The sequence below is a fragment of the Bombus fervidus genome, chromosome 13 (assembly GCF_041682495.2).
Source record: "Bombus fervidus isolate BK054 chromosome 13, iyBomFerv1, whole genome shotgun sequence".
NCBI classification, from domain to species: Eukaryota; Metazoa; Arthropoda; class Insecta; order Hymenoptera; family Apidae; genus Bombus; species Bombus fervidus.
Window position 1 is genome coordinate 1496972 of NC_091529.1, and position 21359 is coordinate 1518330.

Consider the following 21359-nt stretch of genomic DNA (forward strand, 5'->3'; position numbering starts at 1 on the left):
CGTTCGTATCAACTTCGTATTTGAAATATCGATGACGATCACGTGGATCGGCGTTTTCATTACTCACCTATTGATCATAAAATTTCTGATGACACGCGCTTGATGTAACACATCGTGTTGCGATTTCAATGGCGATGCATGATTAAGCAGACGAACGATTCCTTTTCGTTCGTTGCATTTACCACAAACTTATCAGCGCGCACAGATTAGATAAAGCCAATCGGAATTTAAGAGCGATCTTTGTTAGACTGGGAGAAAGAACGATATCGGGAGAATCGTCTTTGCGAGCTTCGTGACTGCAGATTGGAAACGAACGAAAAGAAAAAGAAGAGGAACGTGCGAAAAAGCGGTGAGCTCGTGCTGAACGAGGAAGATGGCGGGCTTGGTAAATCGTCTCACAATGGGAGGTCTTGCGCTGTCGATCGGCCTCTGTTTCGTCGTACCGAGTGCAGTCGTCGCCGCGCACGGACAGCATGAACATCTACTCCTTAGACGTGAGTGTGCTTCGTTACATCGTTCAAAGTCGTGATACGTATTCTTTAAATTCTATTATTCTATGCGTAAAATATGTGACCGATTCGCGTTTCCGACACGTGTTAATTTCTACGCTGTTCCCAAGAATCTCAAGTTTTCCATAAAAATTTCATATACCGCGCATGGCAATTTGAAAAGGAACCTTTAACTTGTATTTGAATTTAAATACGAGCTTGAATTTGAATCCGAGTTAAATTTGTAAGTGACGGTTATCGCATACAAAGTATCGAAAAGAAAAAAAAAAAAAAGAAAAAAGAGTGCGATATACTGTTTATCTACCCCAATTCGATTCTACGTATCTCGAATTTTAATCGAATTAAATTGGCGTCGATAAGTTCTTTAAAGCGCGTTGTATCGCAGCTAATGAACTCGTCGAATGTAACGAAAGCCGAAAGAAAAATCCGCTAGTGTACGGTCTCGACGAGGTTTCTTTAGCGATAAGATCTCGAGATCTTGGGACGAGTGAATTTATAAGGAAAGTCTCGCGTGGTTTCGTTCCTTCATGACCGAGTGATCCTTTCTTCGGTTTCGTGGGGAAACACGAAGAGGCCGGATCTACGCTGCTGGTTCTCACAGTTAGGCGAATGTCGGCTTGGAACCGCACATAATTAAAGAACAAGGGGGGTCGTTCCCTCTTGTCGTCTGACATTTCGGTATAACGCACTGTTCTCTGAGCTGGACTGCAGCGTACGACTTAAACAAAGCTTGCTATTGCGTGAAACCCTATTATGAAGTCACGCGTAATCTGGGAACAATGGCAGTATTTAATCCTCCAAAACGTATGACAAAATCTCAAATCCATCTCCACGCGATCCTCGGCTATGTCTACTTAGGGATGATTAATGTATCGTGACTGGTTTTGCTATATTACGACAGAAATCTCATCTTTTATACCTGCCTATAATATCAACGTTTACGCTCGAATTATTACGCTCTATGTTATCTTCTGATACAAAGTAATCAAAAGTTATATTTATAACTATTAAATACAGCTACGGATGTGATACTGACGCACTACTGATAAAAATAGTACCGAACAAATCTACTAATGCACATACAAGTTGCGCAATGACTCAATCGTCAGGTTCTGGTAAACCATTACCGTAAAAATTAAATAAAGTTTCTGAGAATCATTGGACGAATGCTACGTGACAACGATGAAAGGAACGAGGCTCGATATACCTAACAGTGGCTTTTGTGTTTAAACGTACGACTATCGTTGTGTAATAGGCCGAAACTATGGAAGCGGAGCATGTTAAACTCGACCATCGATCGGCAACCTTCTAGTCGAAAGGGAATAAAAGACTTCGCAGTACTTATTACGAAATATTCGCCACAGTTTAAGCATCGGGAGTTCAAATTATAAAAGAGAATCAACAAAAATTTCTGTTAACAGTTCAACTTTATCGAACCAAAGAGAACGATAGATGTACGATCTTTATAATATTCTTATTTCCGCGCTGTTGTGCAAACATTGTCTAATTAAAGTTAACCGCGATCACATACTTTCGCAGTTGAATCATCGATTTAACGCATACTTATCACCGTTGGTATAGTGCAACCTGTTACGTAGTTACGGCGAAATACCGTACAATGGAGAGAGAGCCTCTCGGATTAGATCGATTGTTCAGCGACCGTGGACGAGTGCACCGATGCGACTCGACGCGCGGTCATCGGCGGCCGAATTGAAAACAAACTTAACGTCTTGTTAACTCGTTTCGATCGATTAATCGAGTTTAAAGTATGATCGATACCAACCGACCGCGTTTAACACAATTTCACTCGCGATCGGTAAAACGCGCCTCGCTTGCTTCCTGTAACAATGGCAACAAATCGTTTTCGCGAATCAAGTCCATGCCGCGTATCGATTTGCCAACTTGAGTTAATCGCTTTTCCGAAACAGTCTAGAGAAGAGGTCATCAAATACCAAACGTGAATCCCTCTAAATTCATATCTGAAAACAGGGACCATAACTGTTGTAACTCCAATTTAAAAAAGCTATGGTATAAGAATTTATATCTTAGTTTAAACGAATTTGGTTACCGTTAATCATCGTGGAATCAATGTCAACCATTTTCGATTCTTATTAATAGCAATTGGTATCTGGTGTGAATAGTAAAATTGTAAATTGATATTATCTTCAGTCATGATGGTTATCGGTAACTAAAAAAAGATCGAACAACCCTCGTAAATTAAATTAAACGAAATAACATTTTTGGACGCTGTTCGAAAACTTTGACTGCTCAGAAGATCGCCACGGTCGACAAATACACCGCGAAGAACGTGGTTCTTCGAACGAAGAACTTCGATTAGTCGGGGTTTGGCGATAATCACGGTACACGAAACGAGTCGATGAACAAGTGTATACAACTGAAACGATGCCGTCATCGAATTTAACGTGAAGCAATAGAGCGGAGCTTCGTGCCGAGTTGCGTAACGCGAATACGGTAAGAACGCACACAGAAGACCGTGAAGAGACGAGCCTAGCGGGCTGGCTAGAACGAGTCCGAGGAAGAAACGGGAGATCCTTCGCGGGACCATCGGGAATGACGATCATTCGATTTGGGCTGATGAAACGACGCCGAGAGGAAGACGTTCCAACGGTGGTACGAGAATGACACCGATCAGGACGGTGGTCGGGATCTCGAGGCTCCTCGTCCTCGTGCCTGTCACCGTCTGTGCAACCATTTCTTACGTCAACCAACAAATGCCGCGATGCAGCGACCGAACACCACCTCCCCGTATGTATATGCGATCCCAGTCCCTTTGCGCTCGACCCCTGACCCTTATTTTATCAGAAATTCGAACAATCCTTACGAACAGCTAGAAAATTGGCCCGTGTAAGCTGAATGAGATGTATAAAACGAAAGTGCATTGTACGCAACAAATATGAATGTGAAAATGTTGAAGATTAGAAATTAAATTTGGTTGTTTGAAGGAGGATGTGTAACGCTCATATGAATTTTTCAGAGACGTTAGCAAAGTGTCGATACGACGAAGACTGTATGAAGAATGCTTATTGTTGGAACCAGGAAGCTTGTCTGTGTAAAGACGGTTTTATCGTATACAAAAATCGCACGCACCTGGAATGTCTCAAAGGTACACTTTTCAAGTATTTCTCATTACTTTATAATACAACATATCTTACTAAATCCTAAAAGTGGAGATATTCAAATTACATATGAAAAAGGAAATTCTCCATATTAAAGCGATGTATAGAACGACTTATAAAAACGTAACAATATTTGTTGGAAAACAATAATATCAATGTCAATAACGTTAGTTGTATTACATAATTAAAATTTATTGCGCGCTTTCATTTCTAACATTATGTAACTTCACACGTGTTTCTCCATGTCCGTGAAATTTTTAAATCAATTTTCTAATCATCAATCAAATTGGATAAAAATAACCTCGGTAAATGTCCGCGTCAATTTCAGTTAATCGAATCGAACATAAATAGTTAAATATCTTCTTTGGAACGAACAACAGGAACCGATTGACCTGGATAAAAATACTGATTAATCATCGTCCTCGTCACTAAGTCGGAATCGGTGTCGCCGACCCCGGAAAACGTGATTCTACGGACATCTTCCTTCGTTCGTATTCTAAGCCGTCCCGTTCTCACGGTCTCATCGTCTTCTAGAGCGTGTCGTTCATCGTGCTCGTCGGTCCGACAAAACTGAGCTATATTTTCCTCGACTTCCCACGCGAAGACTACCTTCTAACGAAATCACGGAATCCATCAACGTCGAAATTGATTCGAGGAGAATTTGTTCACAGTGGCGAGTGCTATCGGGGACCCCTGTGAAGTGGACATTCAATGTCAGGTGACCTTCGCCCCTTACTCGGAGTGCCGACAAAGGATCTGCCAGTGCTCCGACGGTTCTCACTATGTGGAAGGAAGGTGTTACGAGTCTGTAGGTGAGTGTACTCCACTTCCTGCGAAACGCTTCAGTTTCCTCTATCATTATCCATAAGCAGGTGCTATAATTATTTTTCACCTTCGCACGCTCGATTTGAACGTTAGTTAAAATATTTCTGCGACGTAATTTATACTGCCTACAAAATATATCGACGTATGCCAATGTTTTTCAATGAAGCGTCCTTTTTTCATCGGGCTTTACATTTCGTTTTCGTAGTATCAGCTTTTTGATCAATTGTACGAAAGCACTACTAAATCATACAAATCAAATTACTGTTTTGTATTATCAAATTACTGTTATATCAAATTATTATTACCAAATTAAGTTTGTGGACATAATTTTCTTCTTCTTTTTCGTTGTCTCGGAAGAAAAACGCCGGTTATATCCACTTTGTTCATCGGGCTGTTAAAGATTCCCTCAATACCAGCGATATTTCTCCTCCTTATAAAGATGCTTTAATGTCTTTGAAAACATTCCAAGCTGTGGTATAGAAATGCTGATCGACACCGATTCTTGTTCAGGACTAGGACTTCCTTGTCAATCGCACCGGAATTGCTACATCAAAGACAGTTTCTGCGTGACAGGATTCTGTGCGTGTACCTTGAACTATCATGCGAATCCACGCAACGACGTTTGCATTCCAAATATTGGTAAGCGTGCCACTTGTTACGTTGTATGTATGTATTTACGTAATAGTTGTGCTTGAACGGAGAAGGAAATCAAAGTGATCCGTGCGTGGCTTGACAGAGTTAGGTGGCAAATGCTCCAAAGATTACGATTGCATCGCGGAGAACTCGAGGTGCCTCGACTTCTGTACATGCAAAGTGGATCATGTGCTATCGAGTGACGGCAAACGGTGCTTGAAAGTTAGCGAATCCATCGGAGAACCGTGTCAAGAGAATTCTCAATGCCAGTTATTTCAGAGGGAGTCCGAGTGCGGACCTAATGGCAGATGCAGGTGTATCGAGTACTTCCATCAACGCGGTTCTATCTGTCTCAAAGATACGTGTGAGTACCGTTAGCGTCGCTTCACGGCGAATCAAAACTAATTCGACCGATGAATCGTCATTTTAGTGTTGAATGACAGATGTCAAAGTCATAGAGAGTGTATCACCGAAACGTACAGCGACTCCAACTCCACCGAGGTGATGAACGTTGATTGTATAGATGGTATGAATTCATTTTAACGTTTGTCAACGAAGCAAAAGCTCGTAGGTATACCGCTTCTCAGAGTACCGATCTATTTTCCAGGCTTTTGCAAATGCGCCAAGGATTACATTATGGCAGAGGAGCTGCACGATTGCATCCGATATAGCGACAATGGTAACAGTTCTCTCGTTCTTCATTGCAATTTATAAAACAAAGATTTTCATTTCTCGTTTTGGATCGCATAACAAATGCATTTCATTCGTTTTCAGTCGCTGCAACAATTACAGAGTCCTGGCAACAACTTCCTCTAGTTCTAAATTTTGTATTTTTTGCGAGTTTTTCATTGACTTTGTGAATAAGAGCGACACAGTCGCTTATAGCAACGATTGGAAAGATATCATAGTCTTTCGCAGTTTTATCGAGTTATAATGACGTTATTATTGTACAACTATATTTATTCAAATGTTTTTTTTCATTGTAAATACGCTGCATTTGTGTAGATAGAGATGAACATATCGCTACCAAAGACAAATCCATTTTCTCCAACCGGTTCGTATTTATTTATATCACAGAAGGTTAATCGCTGTTCAACGTGTATTGACTCTCGTCCAGCGGAAGCTATATTATTCTATCGAACGTCGAATATTTTATTTTATGGCGATAAACCATCTATGTTACGATTAAAGTTACTTAAAAGATAAATTCGTTTATATACGTAGTTTGATAGAATAACAATATGTAAATTCCGAATTAAGCCAACCTCGTCGTCCAAGGGTTAACACAAACAATCGCGTAAAGATCAGGCAATTGCTTCTGTAGCAGCACTATACTCGAACGAATAGCAACAAAAGTAAATTTATACGAAAATACATGCGTTGATGTACGATCTTTATTTGTACCCCACATTTTCCAATATTTAATTAAACGACATTCTGCGCGTGGAATTCGACATTTCCCAGTCTTGTTTTATCATATCCGCAGCCTTTTCAGCGATCATATAAGCAGGCGCATTCGTATGACCTGCTATTATAGTAGGTATCACACTGGCATCCACAATTCTGAGACCATTGATCCCGTGCACTCGTAACCTATGATCCACCACACCCGAGTTCCTCCTTGGGCCCATCTTGCACGTTCCTACGAAATGACCTAGGGTCGTGCTCACGTGCCTCGAGACGCAAGCCCAGTACAGATCAGAACCAAACGAGACGTGTTTGCATCCTGGGAACGCGACTGGTAATAGCGTCGCGTTGAAACGTTTGAAGGCTTCAGTCGATGCAACATTTATAGCCTGAAATAGCAATGAAAAGTTAACTTTAGATCCTATTACCATATTAGTAGCGGTAGCGATAGCAGAAAGAGAAGGAAGATAGGAAGGAACAGTAGGAGCAACCGTGACAGAGATGTACAATAAAAATTAATAGCTGTAAGGAAACTCTACGATGGATGCATTGGAAAAGCGGTGATTGTGAAACGCAAGATAAATAGCCGTGGCGATATCAAGATAAACATTACATTGAAAGTAACAACCTTTTTAATGCCTCGAACCATAGTTCTGAGATCATCTTCGTGATCGTAGTAATTTATGTCGAAAATTGGTTGGTCATGTGGATCACATGATTTCAAGGTAACTCTTCCCCTACTTTTTGGCTGTAGGAGTACCGGGACAATGGAGAAGGCGTCAAAACCTTCGTAACCGGAGAACACTTCTTTGTAAAATTCGTCCGTTAAACCGAGAAGTCCCCTGTAACTGCCCGATATATCACCGGTTAGAGCGCTTATACCTAAAACCAGTTCAATGTCGGGAACATCTGTCCCTCTGTTTTCCCGCGAAGTCGGGCGTGGATAATTTTTCAAGTAATCTGAATTTACATTGATGGAAGTTATATTCGGAAACAAGGAGACTGAAAAACGAAAGTAGTAACTTTAACGTTGTGCGATATCATTTAAATTGTTAATCGCCATTTAACGTACATAGCTCGAGGAATTTCTTTATCGTTACCTCTATTGTTGTTGTATCTCTTCGAGCGCGTTTTACTGTGAAAATTACTAGTATTAACTTGCAACTTCTTGACTAGATTCTTTGGATAATCCTGTTTCGTATCGATAAAGGCGAGACACTCGGCTCCGCCGGGCAACGTCAATGGCCCGGTCCCTTTAACGAAATAGTCAACGGTATTGGCTAGATTCGAAACTAGTCGAGGTTCGACTATGGTCACGCTCTCGTTTACGAGAAAAGTCAGTGCCGACATGCTGACGTGATCTTGAAGATTATATCCAACCGGTAGATCCTCGATTACATGGATACCTAAAGACTCGAGATGACTTTTCGGTCCTATTCCCGATAGCATCAACAACTGTGGCGAGTTCAGGGCACCTAAATAATAAAGGCACGAGTAAGAGACGTTAACGAAGAGTTTTCGCAACAGTTTGGCGACCATAAGGAATATTAAGAAATATTAGTAGCTTTTCCAAGGTACCTGCTGAAAGTATTACTTCCTTCTTGGCAGAGACAAACAGTGCTTTGCCATTCTTAATGAATTCTACACCCACGGCTGTTTTTGTCTTTGGATCGACGATGATCTTCGTTACTTTTGATAATTTGGAGAGATGCAAGTTCTTCCTGAGTCGAATAGGTCTTAAGAACGCTTTGTTAGCACTGACCCTGTGTCCGTTTCGTAGATGAACCTGAACCGTAGAGAAGCCAATAAGGCTGTCGCTGTTGTAATCAATTACATCATATCCTAGTTCTTCGCCAGCTTGGAGAAAACATTCTCTTAGAGGAGAGACGTACGACGGAGACGTCACGTCAAGATATCCTCCACGGCCATGGTATCTGATGAGAAAAACCGTGTCAGAAGAACAATGTCGTAATCGAATTTAATCGGTAAACGAGGAATTTAATTTAAGTAACATTATCACGCTGTTTCTCAAGTTCTCCTTCTTAAAACGTTTGTTAAGCAAACATTGAACTAGCACATATTCCATAGTCACTTTCTAGTATTGGCGAGTTCATTCGCATGTATCTTCAATTAGTACATTTTACCGTGGATATGTTTATTATTAACACTTTACCGACCGCTAGCGATTCAACAGCATACGCACGTCTGACTGGCATCTCAGGCGCAGATTCTCCCTGGCGCCAGCTCTGTTTCGGTTTAGACTCTCCAATACCATTCCTTTCGTTCATCGCGAATGGTAAGTTTTTCAAATTAGTATAAAACTGTGGGAGCTTACAAAGCAATGCGACTGACGCAACTGAGCAAGGTACCTAATGAGAAAAATTGTCGGCGACAAAAAGTCGATTAATAGGCTATCGGTCGGTAAAGTGTTAACTAATGTCTTGCCGTCGTTTTGTTTGTAAATTCGACTGTTGCGTTATTAGTACGAAAAGGCAGATGAAAGATTTTCAAGACAGTTGGCGAAGACTCTTTTTTATATTTTCCTATTCACAGTGTAGTACGAGAGAGACGAAGTCAAATATAATAAACTATATATTTCACATTTTAACTCTAATATGTTTTCTGAATCATTTTCAAGCTAATTATATCTTTCTATGTTTCTGTCAACAAATTTATTTAGCTTAATCTTCAAGGAAAATGATAGAATTTGCAAGAAATTTATAAGAAATTTGGGGCCAGGGACGTAATTATTTTCCAAATCGTTCATTATGAATTCTTCGTTTCATTTTATTATACGGTCAAAGGATAAACTGGATACGGTACCTAATATCTTGATCCAGAAGCTTGCAGTTCTCCGATTTGATAAAATACGGTAGCACATCCTGATAACTCCATCCTGGATTACCTTGTGCAGCCCAAGCGTCATAATCCGCGGGCGATCCTCTCGAATATATCATAAAATTCACCACCGAGCTACCACCAACAGCTCTTCCTCCTGGCAAATTGCAACGACCCTCGTTCATCGATAAACAGTAACCGCCAGACCCATCGGCGTTTCGAGGTCTTGGTTCGCTTTTATGCAATCGGACATAGTCCGTGATGTGCAAAACTGAAGCTAGCAATGGTATATCTGTAACAAAGATCTCGTCCTTGCCCTCCTCTAGCAACAGTACATTCCAATTAGAATTTTCTGTCAGACGATTTGTCACTACTGATCCGGCAGAACCAGCTCCAATTACGATGAAATCGTATTCCTTGGACATAGATATTTCATCGGTGACAAAGTCATTGTCCACGGTTGGGATTTCGGTGAAAAATTGGTATACAGTCTCTAGTATGCTAGGAGGAAGAATACATTGCGCGAAGGACAGGAACAAAACAGATGTCAACAACCTTAACATCGTTTATCAGGAATTCAGTGGATTCAAGCGATGACAAAACCAATTTCTTTGTGTACCCGGTGCGCGTATGATTGAGAAAATAAAAAATTCGTAGAAATAATCACTTATATCACTTTGACACTTGTCACAGAAAATTTGAAACGCTTGAATTGAAATTTTAATCGAGACTTAAAAACTCGTGTGTTTCTAACGTAAATATAGCTGAATTGTGCAGGAACACCTCGTAGCTTCCCATCGTCATCGACTCGCGCGATCTTTGTGCTTCGTTACCTCGAAACGAATTTGCTCGACACGATCGACGTCTGGCACGAGAGACACCTGGAATTCTTGATAGCGTTTGTATAGTCAAGGTATAATGACGCGAGTAAGAGTACGAGATGAATATCAAACGCCCACCTACTGAACGGAAGCTCCTCCAAAGAGATCGATGATCCAAATTAAAGGAACGATTCGTCACGAGAAACGCCGCATCTGTCATCGTTAATTTATTAATAGGCTTGATATTTATGAAGAAACATATTTCATTGGAATATTCAGATTTAGTTTCATAACGAACATTTCTTTATAGAAATATTAAATACCGTTTGAGAATACAAATTATACGAAGTTGATATCACAAAAAACCATGTAAAAGTAGGACATCTTGAAGATGACGTCAGTCATTCATCGAGTTTTTCCTAAAGTGCATTTATCATATTTGAATGAATGAATCAAGTAAAAACTAAAGACAACTCAAGTAAAAACAATGAAAGATAGCGTAAAGATAATTTTTAAGAATAAGGACTATATTAGTCCGCAAGATTTATAACATGTGCATAGGAAATCTTTCCAAAGATGTGCAACATTTGCAATTTAACTTGTAAGAAGAAAGATGGTTTTGCACAGAATATAATTCTTTCCTTCATTATAAAAGTATTTTCTTTCTTATACTCAAATGTTATTTATACAAATTTTGATATTTGGTTTTAGTTCAGTGCTTACATATGACATTTTATATTGCAAACTTTTAGTTTCTGAATTTGATGACTGTTTTTCATCTTATTTGTAAGTAAGATAAGAAAAGGAATCCGTAGGAGAATAGTTTCTTCATTTTCGAACTATGATATAGTAGAAATCCTTTGATTCGACATTAGTCGATGATCGATGTAACCACCGACGGTCACGTCTATCCTGTTTCTTAATTAATTAATTATTTAATTATAAATCACTGATTTAATTTTAATTCTAGTCGCTAATGTCGTAATCTTATTTTGTACTGTATCGATAACGTTGCATGCGACGCGAAAATGATAAGAGAGTCACATCAAATTTATTTTTACGTTCCATTCATATTTTTTAAAATCTATATGAAGTTTGATGATCGAATTAAATATAATTTCTAAACTTACAGCTCCTAAACTTTCCAATATGTACATCTAATACTATAGCGAAAGCGCGTCAAATCTCTAGTAGCTCTACCTAGCGTGTTTAGAAGAAAGTGCAGTTGAATGTATTTTAAAAGCGCGGTAAGAAACGAAAAATTGCGTGGTATTTATATGCGAAGCTAAATATCTACTAATATTACTCTTATACCCAAGAATAAAGTTCCAAATTATTTCAGTGTTTCGTTTTTAATCGGGTGTGCTCACGAATATGGAGTTTTTGCGTGAAGTTGCGTATAATTAATGATTTCATTAATAATATGACCATCATAACCTCGTTAGTCAGACATGGACACTGTTATCACCACCGTGTGTTTGTGCCGAAAGGATATTTCGCGTTAATTTTAAATGCTGAGTATCGACATAAGTAATTTTAAATGCTGAGTATCACTTTAGACGAAATAAAAGAGTATGACGCACGTTTCGTATACAGGCACGTTTCGTATCGTGTTTCGAGCTTCGAGAAATTGGCGAAGAAGATTGGGCCAATGAAGAAGTAAGTAATTTGGTTGTTCGGCCGTTAGTTTCGGAGTTACAAGTTTCGAGGTTTGTTGTTCGAATTCGGCTCACCAGACGTTTGGCAATTTTCGAAGTGTTCCAGAAAGCAAAGTCTTTTCCCGAAGGATGACCGAGTCAGCGAAGAAGAATCGGGAGTGAAGTAAAGTGGAAAGCCTTTTAACAGGGAATGCTGGCATGTGGGGTCACGGGGTAGATACGATCGAGCTTCCTTCCAGTGGCTGGCTGGTGGGGTGTTTTTCACGGGGCGTGGAAATAAGGGACGAGAATCGGTTCCTACGGTAGCGATGACTTTGAGACGCCGCAGAACATTTTCGAACTCTCGTTATATACTGTCTATGCAACTTGGTTAATCTACTTTAGGTAATCTAGATAATGTAGGTGCTTTAGATAATCAAATTTAATTGCACTTATTACGTTATCATCGAATAACAAAGGTTCGCGAAGGGAAACTAAACTCTGTATATCGTATTAATGAGGCTGGCGGCGATGCGAGGTTAAATACAAGGGAAATTGGCGAGACTCGTGGGTCCTCGTAGGAGCAACTTGCTCGAAAACTTGCGACGGGGAGAATATCGAAGGGCCATCGCTAGTCGGTGGTGGGAGAAGTAGAGCACATCGGCACCAGGGTAAGGGACAGCGGGTTCAGGAAAACGCGCAGCCGCAAAAGAGCAGGGTGGGAAGGCTGACAGTTTGGAGGTCTTTCAGGGGTGGTCTGTCAGTTTACCGGATGACCGCGTGAGTGCGCTGCCGCGCAAGACCAACCCTCTATTCGCGCTACATCCGGCGAACGTGACTGATCGTGTTCGATTCGCTACCGTTGGAAAACAGTCGGGTTTTGTCGCTCGGCCAATGGTACGCGATCTCCGTACGTATTCTTTACCTCGTCGCGTTTTTCTTATCACAGATCTTTTTCGATCATTCGTTCCTATACTTATCCGTTAACGTGCTACAATCGACGGCTTGGAAAGTCACCATCTATCGACCGCCGTCACTGACCGGTCCGTCTTTTCGCTCTTTTCTTCGTTCTTCACACCGTACCAACCGTATTCCTACCGCTGCACTTTGGATCCTGTTCCCTCTCGATCCGATCGAGCCGTTCTCATCTTGCGCGACCCTGTGACTCTGCGCAGTTTTCGTGACCGTAAACCCCTCGCAGTAAGAAGAGCATCATGCTACATCGTTCTCCTGTGGCCACCGAATAGCAAATTAATTCGAAAAAAGGAAACAGAGAAGAGGGTCAAAGAAGAAAAATAAAAGCGAGAAAGCGAGTAAGAGGAACGGAGCGGGGATAAAGAGGGGGAAGGGGGGAGAGATTCCTTTCCTCGAATAGTGTGTAGTGTATTCTTGGTGGATGGTATCGCAAGGATCGGTAGCTAGTTCGTGATGGGGGTGGCAACCAGTTTATCAGACGTAGTCAGTACAAGAAATCCACCAGGAAGATAATGCAGATAAATGCCTCCGGAGGGAAGAGTGGACAAGTAACAGAGGATTATATGTTGTCAGGTACGTGTATATATTTTTTTTCCTGTTTCTTTTTTTTTCTTTTTTTCTTTTGCGCTGTCACTGTGCGCATACGGGCATGTCTCTGTATGCGAGCGTGTATTTGTTCGAATATCTACGCTCGTGTACGTTTTTACATGCATCGTTTGAACAAGTAATAAATGTGTACGAACGTATACGTACACACGCGACATACGTACCCGCATGTATGTGCATTGGCACATCTATATACGTACAGTTTGAGGCAGGACATGAAACTTTTACGAAATCTATCTGAAATCTTTATTGTATATCGAGGCAACTTGCAGCACGCCAACCTGCTGAAACATCTATTGTATTTTTACGTGCAAACTTGAATTTGGATTGCCTGATACTTGTACAATATAATATAGACATCCTCGCGTGTTTGACTTTCTTTGACTATCGTTCGTCTGCGAAAGCAGCATCGTTTCGTTTATCTTAGGTTTAGTTCTCGTAGATTCGTAAGAAACGAGCTGGCAGAGTGTGGTGTTTATTATCACCGTAGTTCACCTTATCTTTGTTGTACCGTGAAACGGATGCTCGGTTCGTTTCGTGACGAAATCGAACGCGACAAAGAACGATAGACGGTAACGTGACCGATGACATTAGCTTCGGCAACTAAGTAACTGAAAAATCGCAAACATACGTTGCAGCGGGAGTATCATTAATCGACCGATCTCGACCTCGACTGTAACCTCGATTCAAGGTTTTACATACATTCAGGAGTGCTCGGTGTTGTATTTACCTTCGCAATGCCTCTTCACAAAGGAAAAGTACGTAATATTGCTTCTATAGTACAGTGTAAAGCACGAATTGTATTATTCACAACGCGGGACGTGGATGCAGTTGTTAACTATAGGTATCTACCTTCGCATCGCGGAATAGTTTTTATCGAAGCGCTTCGTAAATGAATCGAATCGGCCTCAATAACGAATTAACATAGCAACGAGAGCCAAGTTGTTTCGGAATGTTTGTTCAACGATACGAAAACCTTTCTCGAGTATATATGTAGATATGTATGTATGTACATGTATGTTGGCAAGTGAAGGATCTTCCAGTCAAGGAAACCATCGATCAGATATTGTATTAACCTTTTCGTCGTCGAACAGATGGTCCCTTCTATTTACGATTAGCTTTCTTCCAAGATTTCATTCGGCAACGTTTGCGCTATATTAAAGATCTCGATGCGCGTACCTATTTACATACGTTGCATATTTTTGTAAACGTATTCGCGACTATCCTCGACGCAAAATATTTGCGCATTAAAATTTTTATTTAATTCGATGTGGCTGTCAAATCATACTCGTATATCAAATGCGACGTGTCAATCAAAAGCATCGTGTACATTGTACACTGAAGGTTACGCAGCGAACGAGCGCGGGCTTAATACAAAAGATAGCGGAAGGATGAAATTACAAAGCACAGCTTGCAAACTGAAGGTGTGGTATGTGAGGATATGTGGAACATGAGATTCCGAGATCCCAGGATTCTGAATTCCTTGCGGCATATGTAAGATATCCTACGTGGAAGAATTAATACCGGATGTCTCGTAGCTGAAAATTCAAACGTATATACAGCCGGCGTTTCCATTCTATGAACTGTATTTTATATTTCTTCTCGATTCCCTTTTTAATGAGAACCTTTCTGAATATACTGTCTTTCCTCTTCGTTATTATTTCTGATGTATTCGGGAGATAAAAGAGTTTTTTTTATGAGAAATTCTGCTGAAACAGAATTAACATTACGCTGTTTCAGGTTTGATGTAATTGATATAGGAAGTTTAAAGAATAAATTTATTATAGATAAAGAAATTCGTTCTTCAGTTTCTTTCAATCAACGATAATTAGCATAAATTGCGAATCAATCATCTTGTTTCCGTGTTCTCTACCGCGAGGTTTTTATCGAAAACGTTCGTTCTAGTGGAAAATAGAAAAAGTTGGATCGTTCCTAAATAATAGACGGTACTCGCAGTTCCGTTCGGCTCGGAACTTCGCCTAACTTTACATAGCATCCTGACTGACGGGGAGAAAGAATCGGAAAAGAAATCAGATCAATGGGGAAAAAAAACTTTGGTTAATTCGTGATATGTTCTCGCGTTGGATGGCGTTCGCGCGTTGGCGTTTTACCGAGAGAGAACCGAGACCATGGGTCAGCCACCAGAAGAAAAAAACCGAGTATTCGAAAATGGAGGAAAGCCCGGTGTAGAACAACGTAATAGAAAATTTATTCAGAGCTTAATCACATCGCGACAAAGACAGCATTGTTCGGGCGTGAACAATAGGGCGGTTCTGCGGGTTCACGTAGCGGCGACTGCGAGCATTCGCTTCTCTGATTTGCAACGACTCTTTGCTTTTTTGATTTCCCTTTTCTCCTGGGAATTCAGGTCGCCATATCGACGCCACTTGGCCTTTTCTCTTCTCCTCTCTTCTCTTCTCTTTTCTTCTCGTTTCGTCATTTCGCGCCCTTGTTCCTTCGAGTTCAGAAATTTACGCAAACACGCGTAACAATTCGCCTCGAAACGTGCCACAAAGATTTTATACACGGCCCATCTCGTCGACGCTCATTACAAAAGAGAACAGATTCTTTCTCGCGAGAAAATTCGCGTACTCGAAAATCTCATTCGTTTAAATTAGCTTCGATTCGATTCGATTCGATCCGATTTGATTGGATTCTATTCGGCAATCTTTTAGAAAAGGAAAGCTTCGCTATATGTGATACGAGACCCGAAATGTAACGTCATCTGTCATAATAGCCGAATAGAAACCGCGGACAAACAGTTTGCCCAGAGGTTTTTATTTGTAAATCATCGCCTCGATGTCAAGTTGACAGCGCGTACCGTTCAATTTTATACCTCGGATGCCGTCGCCTACGCGTTTCTCGCATTTCACGAATCACCCATCCCTGTCACGATCTTGTAAATTTGGCTAGCTATGACACGCGTTACCCGCGCGCGTATTTTTAAGCGAAACGTCCCGAACGTAGCGCGGTGTAAAGCATCGTTTCGACTATCATCGGACATGTTTTCGTAACTGATTCGAGTCTGTTCGTTCTGTTAATGATTTCGATTTGTCGATCGTATAGCTATCGAGTGTACCTTTCATTTGCTCATTCCGCCATCTAAATAAATTATTTATCTTCATCTCGCTCCGATTGTTTTCAGTTTTGCACGGTACGTGTACAGCTATCGATTTCCTCGTTTCCAGGTAAAAATTATTTCCACCAGTTACTCATTCCGTTAACGAAGCCGAATATAATCGACAGCTGTACACCGTTTAGAACCTGTCTGAAAATCTGCAAAATAATAAATAACTCGTCGTTTTAACGAGTCGTCTAAACAAAAGATAGAAATCGAAACAGTCGATCGAGCGTGAGTTTCGTAATGGAAATACGAAGCGACGGAAATAAAATTTCCCGCGATCTCGTCACGAAACACGAAATAGATTCCGCTGACAAAATATTACTCGAATCGTTCGTCTCGCTGGACATGCATATTTTTTCGGTCAAATAAAAAGTAACCGATGCAATTTCTATCTATAGGACTGTTCTAGCATCGGGTCATTGGAATTTCTATAAATTCTATCGGGCCTTTTTACTCTCTGTGAAAACGAGGAAGGAGGACACGGGGTGAATGGCATAGTGATCCTGACAAAGGGCGTTAATGGCGAAGTTGGTGTTGGGGCTTTCGGCCGTTTTCTCCTCGCAGCATTTTCTTCTCGTAGGTAGAAACGCGTGACCGCGTGTCGATACCATCGTTGTCCAATGCAATACAAGGGTCACCTATCGTTTATTCTCGCCTCTTTAAACGTTCTCGATGTTTAAAGCCGATTTCCTCCCAAAACACGTTTCCTCCGCCGTCTTTCTTTTCAATTCTTTCCGTTTGCACATACCCTATCGTAAATCCTTTTATTCGTAAACGGAGCATTTAACGGTTAACGAATTTTTCTCTTCTTCTTGTTCCTGCTGTAATATTTACATGAATAAAATTCGCACTTAATTACATTGTTTTGAATGGACGCTGTCAGCTCTCCTTCAAGCATCGAGTGATCGAAATTCATTTTATTTTCGGCGAGTTTTCGTAATCGATTTTACAAACGTTTGCCGGTTCGCGACGTAATATTTACATATTCCGTCTAAATTTCTATCTAGTTAACTTATTCGCGCGAAGTCGCCACAGAGAGAATGGAGCTTATTAGTATGCATAACTGCACCCAGTAATCCGTACGATCGCTTGAAACTTTAGTTGCGCGAAGTAATCGTACGTTCCAAACGGATTACTCTACGTGGAAGAACCTATTTACACGGACGGACGATGCGAAGGGTCGCATCGTCGACGATCAAAATCTAGGGATAGCTACGGTCGAGTAACGTATTCGCACCGTTATAGAAAAAATAAGCAGAATATCGTCCGGTTTACGTGAAATCACGTACGAACCTCAGCTAACGGATGTTCGTACCTGCGTCAAAATCATACGCCACGAGATTCGTACCGTACCGTGTACATCCAATTGTAATCGATTTAGGAGGAAATAAATAAAAATAATCATCCAAACGCTGGTGATTCGATTTTTCAATACTAGGAAGCGTTGCAGCGACGCATTCCTTTAAGCCGGTGGAAATGAAATATTTTTGAAATTCGTCGCGAGAAATATATGTATAATTGTAGCTGCGACGGAATTTCGATTTGCAGCGATTTGAAGTCAGTACCGTGAGCGAAATTTTCGGAATTTAACCAATTTTTGAACGGTCCGTTATCGAGTGCCACACATCGAAAAGGCTGGTGTTCAATGGTTACGGATAGGTGGTGCGCGCGTGACTGGCCCTGTAGAACGCTGTTAGCGAGAACCGCAAGAAGGGTTAGTATTTGACCTGACAACTTTTATTATGTCGATACAGTTGGGTGATAGCTCCGCTGTAAAATCAGTGTTCGTCGCTAAATCAACGAATTGCTGATTCATCGTAGGCAACAAATAGACATTTTCCGAATAAAACCGCCGCTGCTGGTTGCCAGCGACGGTTCAACGCAGGGCCGAAGCCCGTGGCGAAAAATTTGGCGGAGCGTGTGGAATTAAAGCTCGATACGAGAACGAAAATGAATTTACTGGAACTCGCAACTTTTACCTTTTATCTCTTTTTTGGTCTTTCGAGGGCTCCGTGGTTGACGCCTTGAATCGTTTCGCCATTGATTAACCCGACTTCTAAACGTACGTCTCACGCTAACGCCGCAGTTTATTAATTCAGTTTATACAAGTGTGAGTTAATTAAGCCTCGGTTCGGCCATTCGTAGGAAAATTTGTAGCCAGGAGCGTGGTTTGTCGGTGATTAAGCGGTAGTTAAGCAGAGAATAGATGCCAAAGAGGGACGTATCACGATATTAGCATATGGCATTGTAACGCGGTTGGAGGTTAGGTAGGCGTTCATCGAATTGTGGACGCGCGAAGTCCAGCGTAATGTGTTACTTGGCAAAGTGGATAGAGCGGTTTGCACGGGCTGTTGCTTTCCTTCCCTGTAATTTTCTTTCACGTTCGCTACGGTTTATTTCCTCCGTGTTTTACGTTTTCAAAGCTCTCGTGTCACGTGAAATTTTCCGCACGTAAAATATATTACTCCGGACATATTACCTACGACTGTTTGCTTATAGTTAGATGAATGTTTATCTTGACTTGCACTTCTGTGACTGCTATAAATCAAAATGAAATATCGCTTCTGCAATGAGTGTGTTTACCATGTAAAGATGCTTCTTCGTTGTAGCTACTTGTTAGACGGCAACCTGAGAGTAGTTTCGAACCTTTGGAATATTCGATTTGGAAGATTCATCGTGGCGAGGTTTCGACAGCGCGTGCGCCAGTTCAAAGAGGATCGAAGAATAAGGAAAATCAGTGTAGGTATTTTCGATTAGGCGAGAATTCACGATGCAAAAGTACAGTCGTGTATATTGCATTCGCATGTTTGTCATTCCGAGTATGTCGAACACGTCGATCAACTTGCACCAGTCTGTGTCGCGTGTTATCCTATTTTGCGCGTACGTAGCAACACCGATCACGAACATGAAGTATCCGACAAAGGCAGGACTTTTCTTTGCTTCGAAAGCTTGAATTCGTTTATTGCCAATGGCAAAGGAAAGATCGCGACAAATCTTGAATCGGTCAAACTAGGGTTAAACTTGTAACGCGTATATTTTCCTTGTCGCTAAGCTACGGAGGAAAAGAAAGGAAGGGAAAGGAAAAATGTTTCATAGTAGTCTTTTCTCGAATTTGAAAACGACACACCTTCGAGAAAGAATACCAACTAACGGAAAAATCCTCCTCGTCCGTCCAGTTTCAGACAAAACATCGAAACTTGTTACACTACATCGAGGAAACGTGTATCGCTTTTTACCCGCAGTTCGCCGATTACGAGACACTAGAATTATGTTTGAAGATCGAGAGAGTCACCTGTAGTCCAGCGCAAGCGTTTAATTCGAAGTTCAACTATGGCAGGAAACTCTATAACAGAGTAAAGTTATACTCATCACTACAAAACAGGGGTGCATCGTAACTCGAGCACTTCGATGCGAAAGTGGGTTTTCGAAAAAGCAAAGGTAACTTATGATGCGCCGAGGGGTTCGCTAAAGGAGCTTTAGAAACGCGAAGGAAGCGGAAAGCCACTTCAAAAGCAGCACAAGTAGCGAAAACACTTAAGCGAAAAGAACTTGAGCGTTCCTGGCCAACAAAATAGAATGCGTACGAAATAGTGGAAACTGTGCAAAGGAGCATAATGCGAATGCATAACAAACAGGGCTTGCGCTTCGCCTGTCTTCCATCGAGTAGTTTATTACAAATTCCCATGAACGCGAATCTCTGAAAATCCTTGAAAATTTTTTCCAACCCTTTTTGTCATCCTGATCTCCTATTCTTTTCGCCTTTTTATTTTAATCGATATACGAAACATTATTCTATGCCACGAACTTTCGTTTCGTAATATATGTACATGTATAATCTTGTTTCAAATGTAATCAAATTCAATTAGCGTTCTCTCATTGTGGACCACGAACATGTTCGTGTACGAGTTGCCTGGCTATCTGTTAGACTCTCGAGAAAAGTCCGGAACACGTAGCTAACTTTACACACGAGTTAACTGGATACTCTCTCTCCCTCCCCCTCTCTCTTTCTCGCTTTCTCTCGCTTGTGGAGTTTCATTTTTACGATAAATTCATTGGTAGAGTACTCGAAAGAATTGCGGAATTAGCAAAGAAAAACAAGAATCATATTGTCGTTGGTCGAAACAAGAATTTATTAAGCCATTTGAAATCGTAATACACAAAACGAAGAACTGTTTGAACTATTTGCGAGTGCTTCGAGTTTCGTCCGATCCTTCTGGTCTGTATGAACATTCAGATTCATAAAACATAGCAATTGAATTTGAGTGCCTATTGTTGTAGCTAGACCGAAACTGGAAAATACAAACTGCTCGCTGACCAGTGACCGCATATATGCTGAAATCCCTATCAGCCCCAGCTGCGTTTGACGTCTCTCTGGAATTTCTTCGTTCCTCAATGATCGGTTTAATGAATTGTCCGCACAAAATCCATATCACGTAGCTGCCGCTAGATTATTTCGTTGCTTACCGTATACCTCTGGGTAACCCCATTGTACACACGTACGTATATTTGCATTTGAGAAATTTCTTTGTTCGTCGCATAAACTCTGTTATTTAATGAAACAACGGAATGGATAATCTTTTTTGCAAGCAAAATCATTTTATATTCATACTTTCATTAGCATAATTGAAAATATGGAATCGAAGCAGATATCTGTCTCTCTTACCAACAATAAGTACTATTATAACAGAAATTATATAACAGATATGGTCCTGGATATTTCGAACATTATGTGCGTTATATGCACCTTTGCACTCTTCAACTTCCCATAAATGCATGATGAAAATTCGCAGTCATGTAATTTATTTTAATCACATCGTATAAAGGGAAGAAGGGAAAAAATAAAATTA

The 21359-nt window shown here is 40.8% G+C and overlaps 4 protein-coding genes across 10 annotated transcripts in view; 2 read left to right on the forward strand and 2 right to left on the reverse strand.

Moving 5' to 3' along the window:
• Mrpl51 (mitochondrial ribosomal protein L51) overlaps positions 1-21359 on the reverse strand; it is a 77837-nt gene that overhangs the window by 7090 nt on the left and 49388 nt on the right. The gene's annotated exons all lie outside the window — the stretch shown is intronic.
• On the forward strand, positions 93-6495 carry LOC139993497 (prion-like-(Q/N-rich) domain-bearing protein 25). Of its 4 annotated transcripts, none has more exons than XM_072015279.1 (8): positions 93-494; positions 3505-3633; positions 4305-4458; positions 4982-5110; positions 5208-5468; positions 5535-5630; positions 5712-5783; positions 5879-6495. In XM_072015279.1, exons 2-8 carry the CDS (start codon positions 3547-3549, stop codon positions 5962-5964), a joined length of 885 nt encoding a protein of 294 aa, XP_071871380.1. In that variant the 5' UTR covers positions 93-494; positions 3505-3546; the 3' UTR covers positions 5965-6495. The 4 variants fall into 4 exon arrangements, with proteins under 4 accessions (XP_071871380.1, XP_071871378.1, XP_071871379.1 ...); XM_072015277.1 differs by having other exon boundaries at positions 4318-4458; XM_072015278.1 differs by lacking the exon at positions 93-494 and adding an exon at positions 2438-3275.
• On the reverse strand, positions 6129-10207 carry LOC139993490 (glucose dehydrogenase [FAD, quinone]). Its single transcript, XM_072015248.1, has 5 exons — positions 9335-10207; positions 8090-8445; positions 7612-7986; positions 7140-7513; positions 6129-6900 (listed from the first exon to the last, which is right to left on the reverse strand). The coding sequence occupies exons 1-5, from the start codon at positions 9910-9912 to the stop codon at positions 6526-6528; spliced, it is 2058 nt and encodes a 685-aa protein (XP_071871349.1). The 5' UTR covers positions 9913-10207; the 3' UTR covers positions 6129-6525.
• The window catches only part of Gaba-b-r2 (gamma-aminobutyric acid type B receptor subunit 2), an 84769-nt gene continuing 75189 nt past the window's right edge, over positions 11780-21359 (forward strand). For 2 of the 4 annotated variants that reach the window (XM_072015241.1, XM_072015244.1), the window contains exon 1: positions 11780-13355. The gene's annotated coding sequence lies outside the window, so the exon portion shown is untranslated. Of the gene's footprint in view, positions 13356-19190; positions 19252-19394; positions 21009-21359 lie in introns of those variants that run through there. The other 2 variants (XM_072015243.1, XM_072015242.1) reach the window with 2 other exon arrangements.